Source organism: Monopterus albus, unplaced genomic scaffold (genome assembly GCF_001952655.1).
Source record: "Monopterus albus unplaced genomic scaffold, M_albus_1.0 scaffold19.1, whole genome shotgun sequence".
Taxonomy (NCBI): domain Eukaryota; kingdom Metazoa; phylum Chordata; class Actinopteri; order Synbranchiformes; family Synbranchidae; genus Monopterus; species Monopterus albus.
This window is the reverse complement of record NW_018127899.1, coordinates 2,447,544-2,468,804: the sequence shown is the minus strand read 5'-3', so window position 1 is coordinate 2,468,804 and position 21,261 is coordinate 2,447,544. Positions and strand designations below refer to the sequence as shown.

Below are 21,261 nucleotides of genomic sequence, written 5' to 3'. Positions count from 1 at the left end.
GCTACGAGGCTTATAATGCTAATAACTCAATACGTTAAAAAAAGCATATTCCCCGAGTTAAGAGGTTAAAGTTCAGTTCAGTGAGAAAGGTGCTGAGCCACACCTCCTCAGCTGTTCACCCCTGTTTCAGTCACTTTAGGGGACTTTACAATAACTCACATTCATTTCCTGGAGACTTACCCTAAAATTAACCATGTCAACTAACCCGTACCCTAACATTAACCTAAAGCTAACCTCAAACAAATTCTTCACTATAAAATTTAATGCGCAATGTTCTGGGAATTTCTGTTTTTTTGTCCCCATAAAGGTGTTGAATCCCTATAGTAGAGGTTTTTCCATTATAGGACCATAACAAAATGTGTCACGCTTAGTAACACTCATCACAGATTCTGCGTTTGTTTTCACTACACTTGGCCTGCTTTGGAGGTACATTCTGAGGCCTGAATTTCACCACCCCTCAGGAGGTAGCACCGGTACTAATATCGAGTCCCAGGACTGCGAGGGGATAGGTGGTGCATGCGCACAGAGCAGTCACCATTGATTGGTTAAGTGTCCACGTCTTCACACCTCAAGCATCAGCATTACAAGCACCATGTGTAAACACACATCTGACTGTGTGTGATGGGGAAGCGGCCCCTCCCTCCTCTTAACAGAGACTGATAGAGAGAAAATACAGTAGAAAAAACAAAGCAGGACGGCTCGCGTCAACCCCGGAGGCCATGCTTGGTGACAGATAGGGAAGTACGGGGCATACCGCTCATTAGGTTCCCATAGTGGAAATGCAGCAAATGTGAATATGTTACAACATGATACCAGCTCACTGACAACAGACTGGTTAAAGGGAGGCAGATGGAAACACTCAGCTACTATCAAATATATTCATACATTTAATATTCACGGGGGTCACACATCATTGTCTGCCCATTTAGACTGGGGAGAGGGCAACTGGGGGGGTCTCATTCATGACAAAGACACACAAAGGAGGGACTAGTGTCAGCATCAGGACTGAGGCCATCTGGTGAGGGACACAAGAGTGAAATTTAAATAAGATATCCTTCAGTAAATCTAAACTTTAAAGAAAAGCCATACCTGTAGGATTTTATTAGAAAAGCTATTTGAAAGAAAATTATACACATAGTCTAAGTGATTTCATTCCAGTTCATCATTTTCCGAATACTCTATCAGTTTTTAAGTTAGTTTCCCTCCATCCAAACCACTTAATTTGAAACCGTCTTGCAGAGAGACCATCCATCACACTCAGCACTGCTCACAGCAGCAACAAAGTAGTGTTTAAGGAGACTGTTCATGGGTTAAAGTTCATAGTCATGCATAGGATTAACTGCTCACTCATATACGCTGTTTATCCACACTCTCTGTATTGTGCACGGCCTGCAGCCGCAGACAGGATTTCTCTATTTTAGCCAGTCACATAGACTCTAGGGAGACAGAGGCATATTTAACTTCTGGAGCCATCAGAGCTTTAGTCTGACCCAACTTTAGCATGGATGGATTACTCAAGAGTCCAACCAGGCACAAGCCCAGGGGCCTGAGAGGTTAGAGGGCCAGGACCACCATATTAACTGTTACATGTAACAGTGATATCAGACCACATTCACAACAGAAATAACAATATAGAGCCCAAAATGAAGAACAACCCAGTGACACTAACAAGGATGTTACAGGCTGTATCACAATGTAAATAATCACAGTACTGGTTTTCTACCACCTGGGAAAATATGTGGAGCAAATACAAAAAGGAACAGTAGCCATGTTGTTTTGGGTAGTGTATGTTTGTTAAAAAATAAAGTGAGACGGTGCAGAGCAGCAAAGCAGACAGCAGACTCTCATTGTGGTCCAACACTGATAACCAGTTTAAGGTCCACATATAGACGGTCATCCATCACTGAGTCAGAGCGCTGGTCCCTGGCTTCACTCCCACACTTGAGGTCACAGAGGGCAGTGACCTGACGCTGTGTCCCAGTCTGACCCTGGCTTCTCTCTTTATGCTGGGTCAGATTGAGCATCCCTTCGTGCTGCTGGCGTCCCGCCCAGCCACCCGTGGTGCCTGGCTCTGCCTGCTGTTAACCTCCATCATCATCATCGTCGCTCGGTGCCAACAGGAAACAGAAGCTCTATGTGACGATAAACACTGGAGTACACATTGAGTAAAGCAGCACCGAGACACTGATTAATTTATACTGACATTAATAAAACCAACCTGGTGTTTTAGCAGTTGTACTGACAAGCTCCTAAATTTAATTTTTAACTCTTAAAAGTTGTGCATTTTTATTATCTAAATCCTATCTTCATTTGAAGATTCAGATGAAAAATCTGCAATTTTTTTTTATCTGTTTTTATTAAGCCTTGCTGATGTAAACAAATGAACTACCAGCATCCAAAAACATTCTCCCTAGTCTTGTATTTGCTCAGGGTGTCTAGTTTAGATATAAAAGAGTCCTGAGAACAAACATATACAGTATATAGCATAACATCACAATAAAAAAATGCCAATGAGTACAATTGTGGTTATAATCATGCATGCAAAAGACCCCTATCTTTGGAATAAACTATAATTCATGCAACTAAGATATTAGATCATTATATTTTGTACAAGATAAATCAACCCAAGCTGCATGTCTTTGGACTGTGGGAGGAAGTTGGAGTAGATCAATAACAATGATAGACAAAACTACCAAGACACAGAGTTGTAATTCACAGGAATTATAGTTTGAACTTGTTGAGGTATGTGTGTAGAGAACACCAATCCACATGTACAAAGACATTAACAATCCAATGAATCACAGAGCGCATGAATCCATTACTGCAGCATGAGAGCGTCTGGCACCCGGAGCAGAAACGTCCACACAGATCCACTTCTGGGGAAACCCTTCATCTGCTGGCGTGGCTTCCAGATTTTACCATTGATGGTGTACTCCAGAGCCATGGTCCTGTTGAGAGTGAACACAGAGTCACCTCTCACCACAGCTGTGAACAGTGATCCTTTGCTGTTGGCAAAGTGTCCGGGCAGGGACGACCACTGGTCTGAGCTCAGATTGTAACAGTCCATGAGGCATCTCAGGAAGTCGTCTGATGGCCCGTTTCTTATGACGTAGAGGTTGTCTCTGTGGCCGACTATGCAGTGGCCGTAACTCTGGTGCCTGATTAGTGTAGTAATGAGCTGCCACTTGTCTTTCCCTGAGATGTACTCATAGATCTCTGTGGTCTCCATCGGCCTCCATAAACACACAAATATCCTGCTCATGGCTTTGGTGCATGCTGCTCCCGCTGCTGGTCGAGGCAGGTGAGCAGCAAACGTCCATCTCCCAGTTTTTACATCATATGTTTCCACAGATGACATCACTGTTCGCTCATACTCTCCTCCAATAGCATAAAGACGACTGTCTCCACCCACCAGGCTGAGATTGTAGCGGAGCTGTGCTGGACTGATGATCCTACTCCAGATGTTGTTTTCAACACTGTAGCAGAAACAAGAGTCCACAACTTGTTTGTGAACTCCGTGAACTCCTCCGACAATGTAGAGTTTGTTGTCTAAAACAGTCACTCCGGCCATGGAGGTGCTGGCCTCTAGAGGAAGATCTGTCAATACTTTCCAATTATTACCAATTTCATCCAGGTAACAGACCGTCCTAGAGGCAGCGTGTACAGTTTCACCCACACCGCAGGTTACATGGGCCCCCACAGCCACAAAAGTGCTCTGGGTCAGAGACTCCACATAGGAGATCAGCTCTGATGGTAAGGTTTTCCTGACCTCCGCCTCCAGGTCAGTGTACATATCTCGGATGAACAGCGCAGCAGCATAGTAAAGGTCCATGAGGCCAAAGGTTGCAGCAGTGTGATACATCAGCAAACAGTTGTCCGAGTCAATGAGGTCAATGAGATGCTTTGTGAGCGCTGCCACCTGCAGAAAAGCAGCACATTCAATTGCTTGAACAATGTCATCTGCGTCCAGGACGGGCATCTCACCTCGTATAACTGCCAGGGTGATGAGGAAGCCTCGAGCATGCAAAGACTTCAGGTGGATTTCTTCCTGCCAACACTCCTTCATCCCAGAGCGATACAGAGCTTGGAAATAGTCGCAGCTCTGAACGAGTAATGTCTTCTCCTCAGAGAAGTACATGTCTCCTACCACCACATTTAGCTTAGCTGAGACGAGATCAGAAGCACAACATGGCAGACACGTCCCTTTGTCTGCACAGTCACAGCTGCTGCAGTCCTCTGCCTCACTGCTGACCACTGACATTACTGTTCTCTGACAGTGGCACTCAAGAAAACTACACCCAGAGTTGAAGCATTTCCACAAGTGAGCAGGAGCTGGAGAGAAGCGACCCAGTACGAAGCAACTTCCCTCTTCAGGGAGGATCAGTTCATTCACAGCTTTCAAAATAGAAGCAGCTAAACATAGAAGAGAACAAGTGACCTGAGTCACATTCATGTTGTGAGCAGGACCAGCGAATATATCTGCTGCCACAAACACAAAGGATCATTTCAGTTTCTGACATACCTGTAGAGTCAAATTGTTTAGCAGGTCTTGAGACAGGTTTTGTATGATCGACTATAAACAGCAATTTTAGTGGTTGTCTTCAGCAACACTGACACAACAAAATTTTGTTTTAAGTTATCTAAATAAAACTCCAGTTCCATATAACGTACAAATGACAGACAAACTATAGGACAAAACCAACAAAGTGCCCAGCAGGGCCTTGTCAGGGCCGAGACTCCAGAGCAGCATTGGGTCAGAAAAACGTAGTCATTGTGGGGAATATGAAACATGTACAGTTATGATCATAAACAACATGTGTCCAGTATGGTCAAGATGATGTCAAGAGGTGAAAATCTGATGCTGGACTAAATATTAAATCCAAGACTATAAACAAGACTAAACTACTGGTTTTGGGGCATTTCCTGAAGCAAAGATGCTCTTTCTTTGTGGAATGACAGTCTCAATAATACACCTGATTACTATAAATTAAGGCAATAAAGTTGTTAAAGGTTTCTGCGATAACACTCTAGAGGAAGTAGGCTTTTGGGATGAAGCTTCCTCTGACCATCAGAGCAGAGGAAGTGGTTTGCTGAGTGACAGCTGAAGTGCTGAAGGCAGATGCTGAGGCAGGTGTAGCTGCAGTGTGTCATGATATCTCTGATGTAAACAGTAAAAAGTACAGCAGTGATGTGACTGCTGGGATGTAAGCTCAGATCACTTTACAGATGTGTGCCTCCAGAGAACAACAGCAGCTCTCTGTTTGTGTCATTACATCTGTTTTCTGTCAGTCCTTCTCTTTACATTCACTGCAGTGAGGGAGGAGGGGCTGACCTACATTTGGGTTTACTGGGGCAGACATAACTCAGCAGCTCATGTGATCTGGCCGCTCCCTCCTCTGTCACAGCAATCCCACCGGCTCCAACAGTTTGTGAGCAGACAGAAAGGATAGTGGAAATGTTGGGCTGCTGCTGCTGCTGGAAGAAACATTGAGTAACACATCCCCTTCTGCATAACCTGAGGTCGGACTGCAAACTGGAGACACAGAATCACTGTGTGACATTAATGTGATTTCAGCCTGATGGTTGAACTGCAAGCCTGTAGAATAATCACTCACACAAATTATGCTAAGTGATGCTGGTCCAATTTTAAACTGATTTAATAAATTTCTGTCTAGAGTTTAAGATGAATCATCAAAAATATTTTTGTTTTACTGGTAGATAAAACAGAGGGGTTTTGATATAAAAATATTCAAAAATGTCTTTGTACTAATTAGCTACATCAAAGAAGAGATAAATGAATAATCAGGAAGACACAAATTAGAAGCTGTAAAATTTATTTTTTTTTATCGTGTCCATAATATTGAAACTAGGCCATCTTTATATTATATTAATTATTGCACTTTCCTTTAAATTATTTCAACTTTACTCTGATTATTATTATATGGTGCCTTTCTCTTTCTCTCATTCCTTTCCTATTTTTGATTGCAGATATTTCAGTCTTGAATGAACACGCCTTTTCCATCTCATTTTTATTGCTCTACTTTTATTTTTATTTTCATTATTTTCTATTCTTGTTGCCTTAGAGCACATTGAGAGCCTCTGTACCGGATTCAGACATGTATGTTTAAACATACTGGCCATTAAAGACGATTGAATAGTAATTTCATTGTTTTATTAGTAGGTAATTAATAAGACAATGAGCTGCATCTTTCCTCTCTGAGGAGCCGTAGCACTGCCGCAGTGACCCTCTCTGAATATACCTGCGCCTGTCCTACTACGTAAAACTAGTCTGTGTGTTTTCTCGTCATTTAAGACTGCTTTTTCATGTCAACGACTTACATTTACCATTAACCTATAGGACTCGGTGCACCGGTATTTACTCATTTGTGAATGTTGGTATGAAACGGCGGGTTGTGTGGCGTTGTTTCGGGTTCACTGGGGTCAGGCGGAATGATCTACGTGATCTTTGTAAATATTGGCCCTGGTGGCACGAGGGGACAGAGTGGCGCGCTTCTCTTGATATTACAGCTGCTATTTTATTTTTGTTTACGTGCCCGAACTCTCAATGGATTTTAAACGTGTTTTTCTTCGCCAGTGAGAAGGGCCGAAGACTCTGCTGTTTGTTTGGACTTTTTATGCGAATATTTCCGAGGCGTCTTATGATTTTTGGACAATATGCTGCTCTCTAAATTGGGCTCATTCTCACATATCTCGTCCAGCGTTGACCTGCCGGCGAAGCTGCAGCAAGGTAACAGTGTGTTGCACCATATTCTGTGACCTGACCACGGTGGCCCTCACTTAAACCCGAAACCAAATAAACCCATCAAAAAGCCACATTTCTAGCCTGGTCGCAGAATCTGACGGGCCATGTAATATGGCGTAAAGGTTACAGGATCAGCGGCACTTTAACAAGTTAACTGGCGAGGACAACAGAATTTAAAGCTAGCCGCCATTTTCTTAGATTAACTGCACTGAGCGATTGGTTTGTTTAATATATCAATGAATGTATTAAGTGAGAAATATATCATCGGACAACCCACATTAGTAAAAAGAAAAATAAAATAATAAATATAACCGAAAGCATCGTTGCTTTATATTAAAGAGAGGGCCGGCTAACTGAAGAAATGTTAATACTATTAATTGATTAGTGGATAGATATGACCTGATTTAGATATTTTCTTAAACCAATGCAGGCTTTTTCCTTTTATAAGCGATTATAAAGAGAAACATTAAGATGAAGCGGCAACACCAGAACACATCCGCTGAGAGGGGGTTTTTTTTTTTTTTTTTTTTGTTGTAGGGATACACATTTTGTGGCGACACTGTCGTGTTTTCCAACATGCAAATAACCTGAAATGATGCTGATTTGTGTTTTCTTTGCTTTCTAGGGAAACAGGAAAAGCAGCCATTTGAGAAGCTTTACCGACTGGGCTCTGTGCTCGGAAGCGGAGGATTCGGAACCGTGTATTCGGGTGTCCGCCTGACCGACGGGTTGCCGGTAAGCGTGGGGAGCTGTTTGGTTTTGATCTCAGCACATGGCCACGGCTAGTAGCATTAAGATACACGCAGGAAGCAGCTGTGTTCCGGCGTGACCCTTCAAAATAAAAGTCGCCCTACAAACTTCAACAACATTGGAGAGTAGAGATTGAAAGTTCTTTCTGGACCTTGGAAATCGTATCTGAACCAATTTTTAAGTTCAGAATACCGGTTTTGTGTCAAAGGATTACCCCGTCGAGACGTATAATGTCCCTATAATGTCATTGTGGTTATGGATAATGTTATGGTTTAGGGTAGGTTAGGGAAGTCACGTCTCAATGGGGAAATAGATGTCAGCGCAACACTGGTATTGATATTGCTAAGGTGTCACAAATTATAGGTGTTCAAATTTACAAATTTTTATTATTATTGTTATCTGAAGCTGGGGATTATTAGTACTTGAATTAACTTTGAGTGTGTTGCTAACAGGACCATGTTTGAGAAACACTGACAGTACTTCTGTACTTAGAAGAAATCTGTTTGTGTAGCTTGTGATGTTTGATGTGGAAGTAGGCAATCTGTTTGTGTAGCTTGTGATGTTTGCTGTGGAAGATCTGGGAGATTCCCTGTCAGCTGATATTTTTGTGAGCTATGATTAGTACACGCATTATACCAAGTAGATTGCTGCCTCTTGAAATAATTGGTTTAGTTTGTATTTGATGTATTCCAAATATAATGGACCCTCTGTCTTTGGTCCACTAATGCAGTTCCTGTTGTCTCATTGTTTCCAGTGTCTTGATGCTATCTTTATTTTCTGTCTATCATCAGCCTACTTATCAATTAACTGTGGGTCGTCCTAATATGGAAACTACGAGTTTAGATTTGGGCCCACTAAACCAAAACATTTTCATTACAGCTGCTGTCCCAACAGGACATTCGACTTTGTGCTTTTATTTGGAAGGCCTGATCTTTTCCTTTTCCTTCCTTTTTATTGGGGTTGGCTGCACAGCATGCACTTCAGCCTGGCATGTGGTCTTTGTTTTCACAAAGAAAGCAGTGGCTTATGAATGATGCTCTTCTCTTGTGAAAAACAATCTTGCTTTGTACATTTGGGGTCAGGAAGTGGTTACGCATTTAATAATATTTTCACGGCATCACCCAAAAGTGGTGGGAAATATCCTGCTTATTCATAAATAAAACATTCACAGAAGGTGAAAACAATGAGCCTTATGTTACTGTTAACAGCAACAGCTTTTATTATGACTTCTGTTTGATCTGTGTTTTGTATAGAAATAGAATTTAGCTTGTATATTAATGTGATGTATATAATTCTATAAAGGCTGCATGTTAATGTTGTATATGTTTCCATGCAGGTGGCAGTGAAGCAGGTGTGCAGGGACAGAGTGTCTGAGTGGGGCTCACTGGTGAGATTCACCTGCAGATATTTTTAAAATAACTTTTCAGGTTTTTTTTACCACTTCAGCGGCTATTTTAGTTTTACGTTAAATGTGCATTAGCCAGATTAATAGATATGTCCGTGGCACCACAGACACACACATCTGTATAAAAATGTGCATTACATTATAGTGGCAAATATTAAATGGTGATTAGAAGAGGAACAAAAACAGCCTAGTGGGACACCTTAATATTTTAAGAGCAGCTGATTTGAAACGTGAAACAAATGACTGTGTAGAGGATGTTTACGTATAGCACCAAAAAAAATTTTTTTTTTTTTGGGGTACTCATTTTGTTGCTTTCTTATAGCAGCAACTAATAATTATTTTCATTATTGATAAATCTGATAATGATTCAAGGCTCCAGACTGTGAGTGATCAGTCACATCTTGCGACCAGATGTACTTAAGGTGTGACTGACTTTTTTCAAAGGTGGCATTGGGTGTGACTGCGCTACAAAATAAATGGGCCATGCATGAATGACTGCTCACACTGTAGAAATGGTGGACAGAAGTAACAAACTGTGTGATGCTGTCATTGCTGTGTTTATCTGCAGGTCTGTCACTTACTCCTCTCACAAAGTAGAGACTTCCAATTTATCAAATGTGTCGATCCACACTGACTCCAAGATGGGGGTCATCCTTGGAACCGTGTTTTACACTTTGAGTATGTTTTTTCTTTTGACGTATTTGAAATTGGCCCAGACAGCTGCTTGAATCAGGTAGATCACCTGATTGGATTGAACTGATCAAATACTTAAGTCTCACATGCACACCTCTCTCTTCTAGTGAAATCCCACTTTGAAGTTCATAGCTGAAACGCACCATCAGGCCCTTCTTTAAGTAGTAGGCTATTTGGGCTTTTAGCCCAGAAATGAACTGGTACTAGCAGGCGAGTGAAAGCTGAACTGTGCATGAAGTGCAACACAGACATCGCCAAAGAGCAGAAATTCTGGCGACAAATAGGCTGGATCACAAATGGCAAAGCATGCGTGCAATTAATCTGTTTATACTTCAATTGAAATATAATAGCCTGATCATCATCAATGTCAACATTATCAGAATCAGCTTTATTGGCCAGGTGTGTTGAACATGAGGAATTTGAGTCTGGTACAGCGGCTCTCAATGTGCATGTACATACAGTGACTGTACATAAAAAGAGCTGGAAACTTGTTCCAGAAGTGATTTTACCATTTATTGAGATCCATAAGTCTCCTTCTTTCTGAATGACATTATACATATAGGCTATGCACATTGGGTGGTAACGGTATTTAAAATAATTAGCAAAAAATACAAATCCTTTTGCATTACACTGTGTTCTGAAATCTGCTGTTAAATGTTCTCTTGCTCCTCTCTCAGGGTGGCACAGTGGTTCCTCTAGAGATCGTGCTGTTGAAGAAGGTGGGTGGGACATTTGGCGGCGTAGTGCAGCTGTTGGATTGGTGGGAGTGTGGGGACGGATGGCTGATGGTGATGGAGCGTCCCGAGCTGGCCCAGGACCTGTTTGATTACATCACCGAGCGCGGTGCGCTGGACGAGGTGGCGGCACGCGGCTTCTTCCAGCAGGTACTGGAGGCAGTGCGTCACTGTTACACCTGTGGCATTGTCCACCGAGACATCAAGGATGAGAACCTGCTGGTGGACCTGAGAACAGGACAGATCAGACTCATTGACTTTGGCTCCGGGGCCCTCCTCAAAGACACCACCTACACCAACTTTGATGGTGAGATCCTTTAACAGTAATCTGAGGCCTGCATTGTTTGATTGCTAGTGTTTAATAATGGTGCAGTCATCATGACAACAACAAAACAGACTGCATCTGACAAAGGAAGATAGAAGGAATGTTTCTCTGTTGTTATGACAGGACAAGCTTGTTTGTTGACTGAATGTAGGACAAATGACCCATCATGTGTCTTTGTTTGGTCAGCAAGCATTTTCCAGAAACACCAGCTGCTGCCCTTGTGACCAGCCACCCTCAGTAACGTGGTGATGATGATGTATCACAATTTCCTGTTGTTTCTGGTGTTTACCCATCATCACCACTCTGCTCTCTCACTCTAACTGTACTGCAGTCACATCTCTGAGCCCCAGTCAAGATTCATGTCTCCTCCCTCCAGGTACGCGGGTGTACAGTCCTCCAGAATGGATCCGGTTCCATCGTTACCATGGTCGTCCGGCCACGGTCTGGTCCCTCGGTGTACTGCTGTATGACATGGTGTGTGGAGACATCCCCTTTGAACAGGACGAGGAGATCCTGAGGGGACGGATCTATTTCAAACGCAAAATCTCGACAGGTGAGTCCAAGTGTGACAAGGTCGGCTCTGCTTTGATCACAGGATCAGGTTTTAGATCGGATCCATACCCTTTCTTTTTACAGTCATTAACATTTTTTTTTTAAATAAACTTGCTGCACAGACACTAAACAACTAAAAGTATGTGTTTACTGGGGTTACTCCTTGGTGCTGTAGTGGGTCTGTTCCTGTTTATAGTTCTTCATCTCCTCTTGTTTCTGTCACAGAGTGCCAGCAGCTGATTGGCTGGTGTCTGAGCCAGCAGCCGTGTAATCGGCCAACCCTGGAGCAGATCCTCCTCCACCCCTGGGTGACGGGCAGTAATGGACAGCAGGTGGACAACAGCAGCATCCAAACCTTCACATCTGACTCCTCCTCCTCGTCGTTCTCCTTCAGCAAGCAGAGCCTCTGATTGGCCAGTGTGAGGCTGTCAACAGTCGTGGCATGGACTTGACTGACACCTGTTCTCTGGTGGTGTTTGAGGTTCCTTGTGTTCGTGCTGTTGCTCCGAGGATGCGCATTTCTGGTAATGGAGCGAGTCCTGGTCAGACTTCAGCATGACGTTGACTGTGCAGCTCCACGGCGCCTCCTCCTGTTCAGAGACGGATCCGCTCTTAAGCTCAACCTCTGGGTTGTTGTCTTGTTTTCCTGTTTCGGAGTGCCTTGGGTTTGAAAGCCGCTATGAGCAGAGAAGTGCATCAGTAAACAGCATCCAGAAAAAAACTAACTGTAGAGTAGGAATCAGGCGGGGGGTCTGGAGGGCTCCTCAGAGGCTCCTTTAGTTGAGTAAAAAATTCTAATCCAAAGAATCCACATGAACATGTGGTTAAATTCCAGTCACATTTATTTCCAATGAAATACCTTTTTTAAAACTATAATCTATGAGGAATGTTTACCCATGACTTTAAATAAACGAAGGTCTGGACGACTGCAACAAATTATTATTTTACAGTCGATAAATCTCTAATTTACTTGGTTCAGTTAAAATGTCAGAGTTGTGAAAAATGCCCACCTTGTTTCTCAGAGTTGAAGGTGAAACCTTGAAATGTTTCCTGTTTTGTTCAACAGCCATAAATCCAAACATTCACTTGACAATGATTTGTGAAAGGCAGAAAATCATCATATTGTACAAAGTGGAACAAGACTGAGTGGACTTTAGGTTTTGCTTGAAAAATGGTTAGCAAACATTTTTGTCTAATTGCTAAGCAGTCAGTTGCTTATGTGTTTTGGTCCTAAGCACGTGCTGCATCTTAAACTATGAGACTTGATTCTTAGAAGAACTGTTGGACATATTGTGAGTTGACGGTTAGATAGGAAGATTGGTATCACTCGTGTAAGTGACGCTTTTCTAAGCAGCTGATTATCTTAGTTTAGATTAGCTTTAAGACTGGAACAAGTAGAAATGTTGAGCCTGGCTTTGTCCAGAGGTAACAGAAACCACCACACACCTTCAATGCACTCTAGTGTTTAATCCACACAAAGACCAGAGTGTAGAACTGACACTTTTAGCGTTATTGGCAGTAATGTGCCATACTGTTCATTGGAAATGTTCCACTATGTGGCCCATTTGTAAAACTGTGAATGGATATTTTTACAGTACAGATTTTGTACAGGATAATTAAACACATGTAACATGTTAATCAGTGCCGGTAGGAGGATTTTGTTACTTTGAGACATCCGGCTATGCAGGCAGGCCATTTTCCTTTTAACCTTTGTGCTGGGCTAACAATCTGCTTGACATGAGAGTGTTCTTGTCTTACATTTCTTGAATGTTCAGTGAACGTTTCCAGTCCTGAGAAACCACTTGAAAAACAACATGTTGAGGCCTCTGTCACAGTTCTGATATGAAAACAATAACATTTTGGTACTTTACACTGGTGCATGTACATTTTTCTTTTTCATGTAACTTTCATCTTTCAGTGTTTTACTTTTGTCCGGACACAAACGGGTGAGAATTCCTCTTTAGTGACATTCAGGCCATAATGAACAAAAATGTGATTTGAGTCTGAACCTTTACTGTGTTCAGTGCTGCATCTCTCCTTGAAAAGGAGGAAAGCCTTGTCTTCCTACAGGTGAGGGTTATTGGTTTTGTTGAGTGCTTTGGATGGTGATGTGGAGACGACGTCTGAGTTTCAGATACCCGAGTTTGTCTCCATTTGTTTTCAGTGTCTCTCTCTCTCACAGAAAGCTTGTGCTCTCGCTGTAGCCTCATCTTGAGTTAGTGTCGAGGTGTAAAATGCACAGTCAATGCAAATGTTTGTGTGTGTATATATTTTTTTTTATTCAGTTTTTATTTATTTAGTAATGAGACATTCCTCATCATTTTTAGTATTTATCGTCTACCATTTTATGAAATGTTTTTCATTTGTTTTCTAGCTTCCCCTGTGAGCTGAAAGCAAGATTAAAATGTGGATCAGGGCTGAGATTTCTCAAGTCTGGTTTAAGAGTTTTAACTGGTTTCTCTGATTCTTGTTTCATTTATTACATTTTTTGATGTTTTGAAATGTAATTCTAGCAGAGTACATGGAAACTTTTCAAATTAAACCTTTTGTATACAAACTGACTTACTGTGTTATGTGCATTTTTCAGACTCTTTAACTTTTCTTTGAAGTGTTTGGGAAAGCCTTTTATTTCTCATTTGAAGTGTCTTTAAGAGCTTCTTTTTGATTACCAGGTATTATTAGTTGTTTAGTTGAGAGTAATCTATTATTTTCCACTTGAGATGTTGGAAAGATTTATTGGAGAGGAAGAGTAAAAGTAAATAAATATTCCAAATAATTGTAGTCCAATAAACAGTACAATATTTGCCTCTGTAATGCAGTGGCATACAATTGTAATGTAGTATAGAATAGAGGCACTCAAACAACCAATACTCCATAACTGTAATGAAGCACAGTAGCCTACTTAGTTCATTTTCACCAATAGAAACAAAACAGCTAAAGCCTTTGTATCTTTTCGTTTTACAGTATTAAAAATATATTACCAGTATTAGTGTTCATATTTTCACGGAACACATTCTGTCTGCATTTGATTTTAGAGCGTCTATTTTCATATGTGTGTTGCTTGTTTCATACATAAAATAAAATGCAGAACAATGAGACAAATATGTCAATTTACTCGGACTCGATCTGTTGTGTTCTATAGCGGTTTGATGTGCCTGCAGCGCCACCGCGTGGTCCCTAATGAAAAGACCGACTGACAAGTAAGAATAATGAAATAATTTTAAAACTTGAATTAAAATAATTACTAAATTTATTCAGCTTGGCAAGTGTCTAAATTAAAATTTAACTATCATTTAAAAAGTTAAATACTTAAATCTTAAGCATAGATGAGATTTTGGGTGGTGGTATCATTCTGAACAGGCGTTTCGCAGACAACTATCCACAGGGGTCTTTCCGTCATCATAACCACGACAACGCGTGAGAAGTGTAAATAGCTTATAAACTTTGTTAGAACGTTAACGTGGTTGTTTTGTATGTATTGTTTATTTTGATGTAGTACTTTTGTATTTTCACTTAAGTAACATTTTGAATGTAGGTCTTTAACTTGTATATTTATACTGTGCTATTTCTACTTTACTTCAGTAAACAATCGGAAAAGGTCTTCCACCACTGGGTCAGGATGGGTCGCTCCTCCAAAGACAAGCGGGACATTTACTACCGTATGGCCAAAGAGGAAGGCTGGAGAGCGAGGAGCGCCTTCAAGCTCCTGCAGCTCGACCAGGAGTTCAACCTGTTCACAGGTGATGTTGGCCGTGTTCTTCTCTTGTTTTAATTTGTTTGAAATGTACTCATTCAGTTTTTCTTTCCTCTTTCAGGTGTGAACAGAGTGGTGGATTTGTGTGCAGCTCCAGGCAGCTGGAGTCAGGTCCTCAGTCAGAAACTGAGGTTTTCTTTTTTTTCCCCTTTGTGGCCACAATTTAATTGTATTTTCATAAAACAATAAAATAATATATTTCAAATTCAAAGCTAAAGAAACATTTCCCTGTTATTTTGAGCCCTGCATTTCACACTTACTATTTAATTGTTTTGTTTTTTCCACTCAGAGGAAGGGAGAAGGGTGAGGGGGCCGGGAAGGTAAAGATTGTGGCAGTGGACCTGCAGGCAATGGCTCCTCTGCCAGGAGTCACTCAAATCCAGGGAGACATCACCAAGGTGAGGCCATGATGAATAAATATTAAACTCCTTTTTCAAATCAAGTTCCATTGCAGGAGCCTTTGTTTCCATTGTTCTCTGCCGATATGAGAGTTCCCATTACAAGGACCACATCTGGGCACGGGTCAGGAGGTGACCCTAAATCCAAGCTCTAGTTATACTTGAAAAGGTTATGCAAGGCTCTGTGGTCTTGAGGATTTTCTGGGATTCCTTGAGGATATTTTTCTGGAGTTCCTGAGACAGTTCTAGGTATCCTTGAAAAGGTTCCAGTCATTTTTGAAGAGGTTCTGTGGGTTTTTGAGGAGATTTGTGTGGGACCCTGAGGAGAGACCGTTTGCCTTTGAAGAGGTTCTAGTTTTCCATGACATGTTTCAGCTCTTGGAGAGGTTCAGTGAGTTCCCGAAGACATTCTAGTTATTCCTGAAAGGTTCTAGTGGTTCTTTAGGAGTTTCTTTGGATCCTTGAAGAAGTTCTATTCCTAGTCTAGCTATTCCTAAGAGGCTTAAGGTCCAACAGAACACAACACAGTAACAGTAACCGCCTTTTTACTGTGTGAAGCGGGTCAGCCAAGGCTCTGGTTAAATAAATTCTTAGTTTTTTGAAAAATAGCTTTATTTCTGCAATTTGTAGAAATGTATGTTGACGTTTGTATTGAAGATTTTTAAATTTTAGTACAAACTTTAGTGGAATTGTTTGCAAAACCTGATACAAGTTCAGCCATTTTAGGTTGCAGTAAAACAAATTATAAAAAGTATCTACAAATATGTCTGGTGAGATTTCATAGGATTCTTAAATTCCCTATGCAACCAGATTATAGAAGGATAATGGATCATAACAGCACTGCAGCGGAGTGAACTGCTTTCATTCTTACACAAAGTCATCATCCTGCTCTTAACCTTTTAGTGACAGCTGTCTGACACGTACAATAAAATGGAAACAAAGGAAAACCTGCCTCCAAAGTACACTGATAGTCACATGACCCCTGTCATCTTCTTCCTCTTAGGTATCGACAGCACAAGAGATAATCCGTCACTTTGAGGGTCAGCCGGCCGACTTGGTGGTGTGTGACGGAGCTCCGGATGGTGAGATGCTCACATCCTGCTCTTAAGTCTCCTGTATCTCCCTGTTGGTTTTATTCAGCTGTCAGAAGCTGTTTCCTCTTCTGTTGTTATAGTTACTGGGCTCCATGATGTGGATGAGTTCATCCAGGCTCAGCTCCTATTGGCTGTGAGTACACAGGTGTGCTTGTAGTTACCTGTCAGATTGTGGTGTCATGCTGACTGCTGCTCGTCTTTCAGGCTCTGAACATCACCACCCACGTCCTTAAACCTGGAGGAACATTTGTGGCCAAAGTGAGTCCAACTTTTCCTTATTTGATTTGTTTATTTTACAGTTTGTTGAAAAAAAATTATTGTATACATATAGGATATAATAACAATCAGGTGTAAACTCTGACACAGGTACACAGCCTGATTCACTTGCAAATTCTCCATTTGAACATAAAGATTTGTTTTCCTTACAGTAGGGGAATATTATTCACTTTCCAGGAGTGTTAGATATTCAGACTGATACATATCATCACTGTCGGGCAGAAACCTCGCATCTCCAAAACCGCTACTTTTCAGGAAATGAAAAAACATGTGTTTCTAAAATAATTCATCATCACATTGTCAAAGTTGGTATTGTGTCTTTATATATGACCACTTATCTGTGTGTCTTATATTAACACGTTAACTAAATCAAATGAGGTTCACAAGCCCTTCTTGATGTTTTTCATTGTTAAATGTCGGTAAAACCCACAGACAAATGTAAAGGTTGATCAATAGCATTGATTTAGTTCAGGTTCAAAGTTCAAAGTGTTTATTTGTCATATGCACAGTTAGGAAACGTGTTTCCCTGTACAATGAAATTCTTACTTTGCCGTCCACATGAATGCCACAAAATACAAATGAAATATAAAGTAGATAAATAAATAACACAAAATCTAAGGCACTTTAAGCAGCGCAGATGCAGCAATATAGTAGAAAAAAAAATATACAAGAATATAACAGAATGTATGCTGCATGAGAGCAGCATGTGCAGCAGTCAACAGTCAATGTGCAATTATGCATGTGCAAACAGAATGTAAACAGTATATCACATATTTCCTGGTAATAATCTCCTTAGCTGTTTAGGAATCTGATGGCAGAGAGAAAGAAAGAGTTTTTCAGTCTAGTGGTCCTACATTTCACACTTCTGAACCTCCGGCCAGAGGGCAAAGAAGTGAACAGTCCGTGCTGGGGGGTGGGTGGGATCTTTGAGGATGGAGGCAGCCTTCCTACGCACCCTGCGGTGGTAAATGCTCTGCAGAGAGGGCAGTGGAGTCCTAGTGATCTTCTCCGCAGTCTTTACTACTCTCTCTTGATTTATGGAAAAAAAAAATTTAAATGACAAAATATGGACATACGATGTTTCTGCCCGACAGCAATGATATGAAGCTGGAGCCAACAGCGAGTTAGCTTAGCTTAGCATGAAGGCTGGAAACAGCTACTCCACGATCCATACAAAACCAAAGTTTGGCTTTTTTTTTTAAGTCATCCAAAAATCACTGTAATTAATGGGAAAACACATCCTGTCACTGTGTATAAACCACAGTGTAAACAGGTGTATGCAGTGGTGCGTTGTGGGCTGTGTTCCTCCTATCATATCAGTGTGTTAACCCCTCATTGTCCCATGTGTCTCAGATCTTTAGAGGGAAAGATGTGACGCTACTGTACTCTCAGCTGAAGATCTTCTTCACTGGTGTGACATGCTCCAAGCCTCGCAGCAGCAGGAACTCCAGCATCGGTGAGTCACCACCACCTCGACCAATTGTACGGTTTGAACTGGAGACAAACTCAGCTCAGGCAGTCACTGGTGATACATCTGACTGGTAAAACACACTGGAAGCATTTGTGGAAGCGTTTTCTGTTCACAGCTCACATTGCAGATAGAGTTCCATTATGTCAAATGAGTCAGACCACGCTGAATCTGTGAGAGCTGCGTCTCCTGTAGAACCCTCACGTTGTTTACGCTTCAGGTCTGAAGCATAATCTCCACGGCCAGGTGTTCAAATCACACAAATCCTGTGTTTTTCTGTTTCTACTGGAATCTCTTACGACTGATCAGGCTGCACCCTCTGTGATGAGCCGGGGAAAAATCAATAAATCGATAGACTACTTAAAAACACGATTTCTTCTTGATGATCTTACATGAAAACTATTTTTGTCCAGTACACTTGTGTTGTTGGTCGGCCTGAAATAAGCTGTCCTGCTGACACACAGACAGTTGCTCCAATGACTTTAAACACTCCGAAGGCACCACTCATGTCTCGCTTTAGTGTGGACTGAATGGAATCACGCTTCACTAGCTCTTAAGTGACACTTAGGTCTCGCTTCCAGTGTGTTTTATCAGTGACACTTTTGTGCTATGTACTGCAGTCCCAGAATAAGCCGCTGTTTTACCCTGGATTTTAAAAATAGGTAAAACTGGAGACAGGGTTTGATGGAGGCTGGAAACTGAGTTGGTTGTGGCTTTCTAAAACTGACTAAAGCATAGGTTGATTTCACCACATTAACTCATACCTGAATCCACGTTGTCTGCATGAACTCTTGACAAATAGCAGCTTCTGTCTGTGTGCAGAGGCGTTCGCGGTGTGTCAGAATTACTCTCCTCCTGAAGGCTACGTCCCGAACATGTCCAACCCTCTGCTGGATAATTCCTACGGTAACTGTCAGCTCTTTTCCACATGTGGTCTGCATCTGGACAACTGATCTGGATCATGAAAAGCTCATGTTAATGCAGGTGTAAATGCACTCAGAACAGATTATGGTCATGGTGCCACTGGATCATCTAGACCTCATCTGGAGTTGGTGGATGACAGGAGCAGCATCACTTCCTTTCATTTGAAATGCATAATGTCTTTTGACAAGTGTGACGCTACACCTGGTTAACTGGTGTATTGAGAACCAATGAAAATGTGGACAGAAAGGCATCATTATACAGTTAATGTTCCTAGATACTGTTAATACCAGATAACTGAGGACAGACCAGTTGAGACTTTGAGTTCAAACTCGGGACATACTTATTTCTGCTTTGCCCGGGCTTTAAGTCTCATGTCCTCAATGGTTGACTTTAAACTACAGAAGTCGCTTAAACTGTTATTTCTTCTTGAAAATCTCATTTTGAATGATCACATCCATTTTGCTATCATGCATTCTGTATGGCTCAGCCTTTAGTTTCCTTGTGTGTCTCCTTGTTTGTTCTCTGTCTGGTCTCAGTCTGGGTTCTGGTCTCTGCTCTTTAGATGTGGACTTTAACCAGTTAGAGGGTCCAAACCGTGTTATTGTTCCTTTTTTGGCATGTGGCGACCTCAGTGCTTTCGACTCCGACAGAACCTACCCTCTACAGGTGAGGAGACACAGCTTCATACTCACAAATGGAAACATGGTTCATAAATTAAAAAAACATTCGGGTCCATTTTCCACAACTAATTAAAACCCCTTAATATTTTCCAAACCACTGATGCATCCATTCATTTGTCCCAAATCTGGGAAAACACTCTTAAAAAACTAAAAAAAATCAACTAAAACTAAATTCTTTGTCAGAACCCTAACACAAACCAAAATCTAAAAACTCTCATAAAATGATCTTTAATTGATATTTCATATTTATGTGTTAATTAAGGGGAAAGTAATGTACCTATTAAAATCTTCTAAATTTATAAATTACTGGCTTTTAAAATTGTGGTGTTTAATGGGCAAATTAAAGGATTTCTATCAATCAAACACCGATTTAGATGAAGATATTTGGTGCATTTTCAGGGGAATATTAAGGATGAATTGGGAACATTTTAAGGGATTCTTGTTTTCAAAATGATCCATGTAGTTATCTACATGGATCATTATATTTTGTTTTTGTTGTTGTTTTTTCCCTTCTTCTTTTTATTCACACAAACATACTCAGAGTTGTTGGCGTCAATTTTCTGTTTCCTTTCAGTTGGATGCTGGTAAAGATTATCAGTACACCCCCCCTACTCAGCCACCCATCTGCCCCCCCTACCAGCAGGCTTGCCACTTGCGCAAAAACAACCTGTTGTCTAGAGAGGACACTCCTTCCGTCTGTCCCGACCCGAGACCAGAAGACCCAGAGCCAGCGGCTGAGTCAACCTGATGTGTCTCACCGCTGCCGAGATAAAGCGTACGTTGTTTTCCCCACGTCGCCATCGCACTGCTAAGCTAGGCCAAACATGTTCTGGACCGATCTCTGTACTAAATGTTTGCCCAGGTGAGAATGCTATCATTATTTTGTCTGATTTTATGTAGAGAATAGATCCTTCATCTTTCAGTCTAAGGATGTGTAACAATTTGATTTTAAAAATAAAAGTAATTTCTTTAAGGCAAACTAGCATCAAGGTTTATGTGATTTTGTCTTAAGAGTGATTAAAATTGTTTGTCCATAAATTCTTCCAAAGATGTACTTGCACACTGTGAAGTCTCAGTAATATGGGTGTAGGATTTTCACTGGAAAACAAAGAATCATTTTACATTACTTTTGCATGTAACACAGTATTTTTACACTGTAGTATTACTTTTCACATGAATGTGTATTATATTATTGAATTATCATTATTGACTTTAATGTTGGTAAAGGCAGAGCTAATGTTAACTACCTCATATAATTTGAAGTACTTCACGTACTGCTGGGTAGCTTGTGAATGTTCCCCTTGGAATCAATAGTTTATTCATCTGAATCTGAAAAGTAGCCTAACTAAAGTTGTCAAATGTAATAGAGTAAAAATTACAATACTCACCTCCAGGTGGAAGTAGTACTCAGATCCTTTACTTAAGTAAAAGTAGCAATACACCAG

At 41.1% G+C, this 21,261-nt stretch overlaps 3 protein-coding genes across 5 annotated transcripts; 2 read left to right on the top strand and 1 right to left on the bottom strand.

Moving 5' to 3' along the window:
- Positions 1-2,818: 2,818 nt before the first annotated feature.
- Positions 2,819-4,261, bottom strand: kbtbd13b (kelch repeat and BTB domain containing 13b). The gene has a single exon (XM_020593370.1). The coding sequence runs from the start codon at positions 4,259-4,261 to the stop codon at positions 2,819-2,821; it is 1,443 nt and encodes a 480-aa protein (XP_020449026.1).
- A 2,209-nt stretch (positions 4,262-6,470) lies between these two features.
- On the top strand, positions 6,471-13,783 carry LOC109956468 (serine/threonine-protein kinase pim-3-like). The gene is made up of 6 exons (XM_020593607.1): positions 6,471-6,748; positions 7,389-7,498; positions 8,850-8,900; positions 10,289-10,652; positions 11,047-11,223; positions 11,448-13,783. The coding sequence occupies exons 1-6, from the start codon at positions 6,676-6,678 to the stop codon at positions 11,630-11,632; spliced, it is 960 nt and encodes a 319-aa protein (XP_020449263.1). The 5' UTR covers positions 6,471-6,675; the 3' UTR covers positions 11,633-13,783.
- A 785-nt stretch (positions 13,784-14,568) lies between these two features.
- ftsj1 (FtsJ RNA 2'-O-methyltransferase 1) lies at positions 14,569-20,798 on the top strand. Of its 3 annotated transcripts, none has more exons than XM_020593505.1 (11): positions 14,569-14,648; positions 14,805-14,962; positions 15,038-15,107; positions 15,266-15,374; positions 16,378-16,456; positions 16,549-16,601; positions 16,673-16,726; positions 18,098-18,200; positions 19,035-19,118; positions 19,699-19,802; positions 20,391-20,798. In XM_020593505.1, exons 2-11 carry the CDS (start codon positions 14,842-14,844, stop codon positions 20,562-20,564), a joined length of 951 nt encoding a protein of 316 aa, XP_020449161.1. In that variant the 5' UTR covers positions 14,569-14,648; positions 14,805-14,841; the 3' UTR covers positions 20,565-20,798. The 3 variants fall into 3 exon arrangements, with proteins under 3 accessions (XP_020449161.1, XP_020449163.1, XP_020449162.1); XM_020593507.1 differs by having other exon boundaries at positions 14,621-14,639; XM_020593506.1 differs by having other exon boundaries at positions 14,629-14,693.
- Positions 20,799-21,261: the final 463 nt, after the last annotated feature.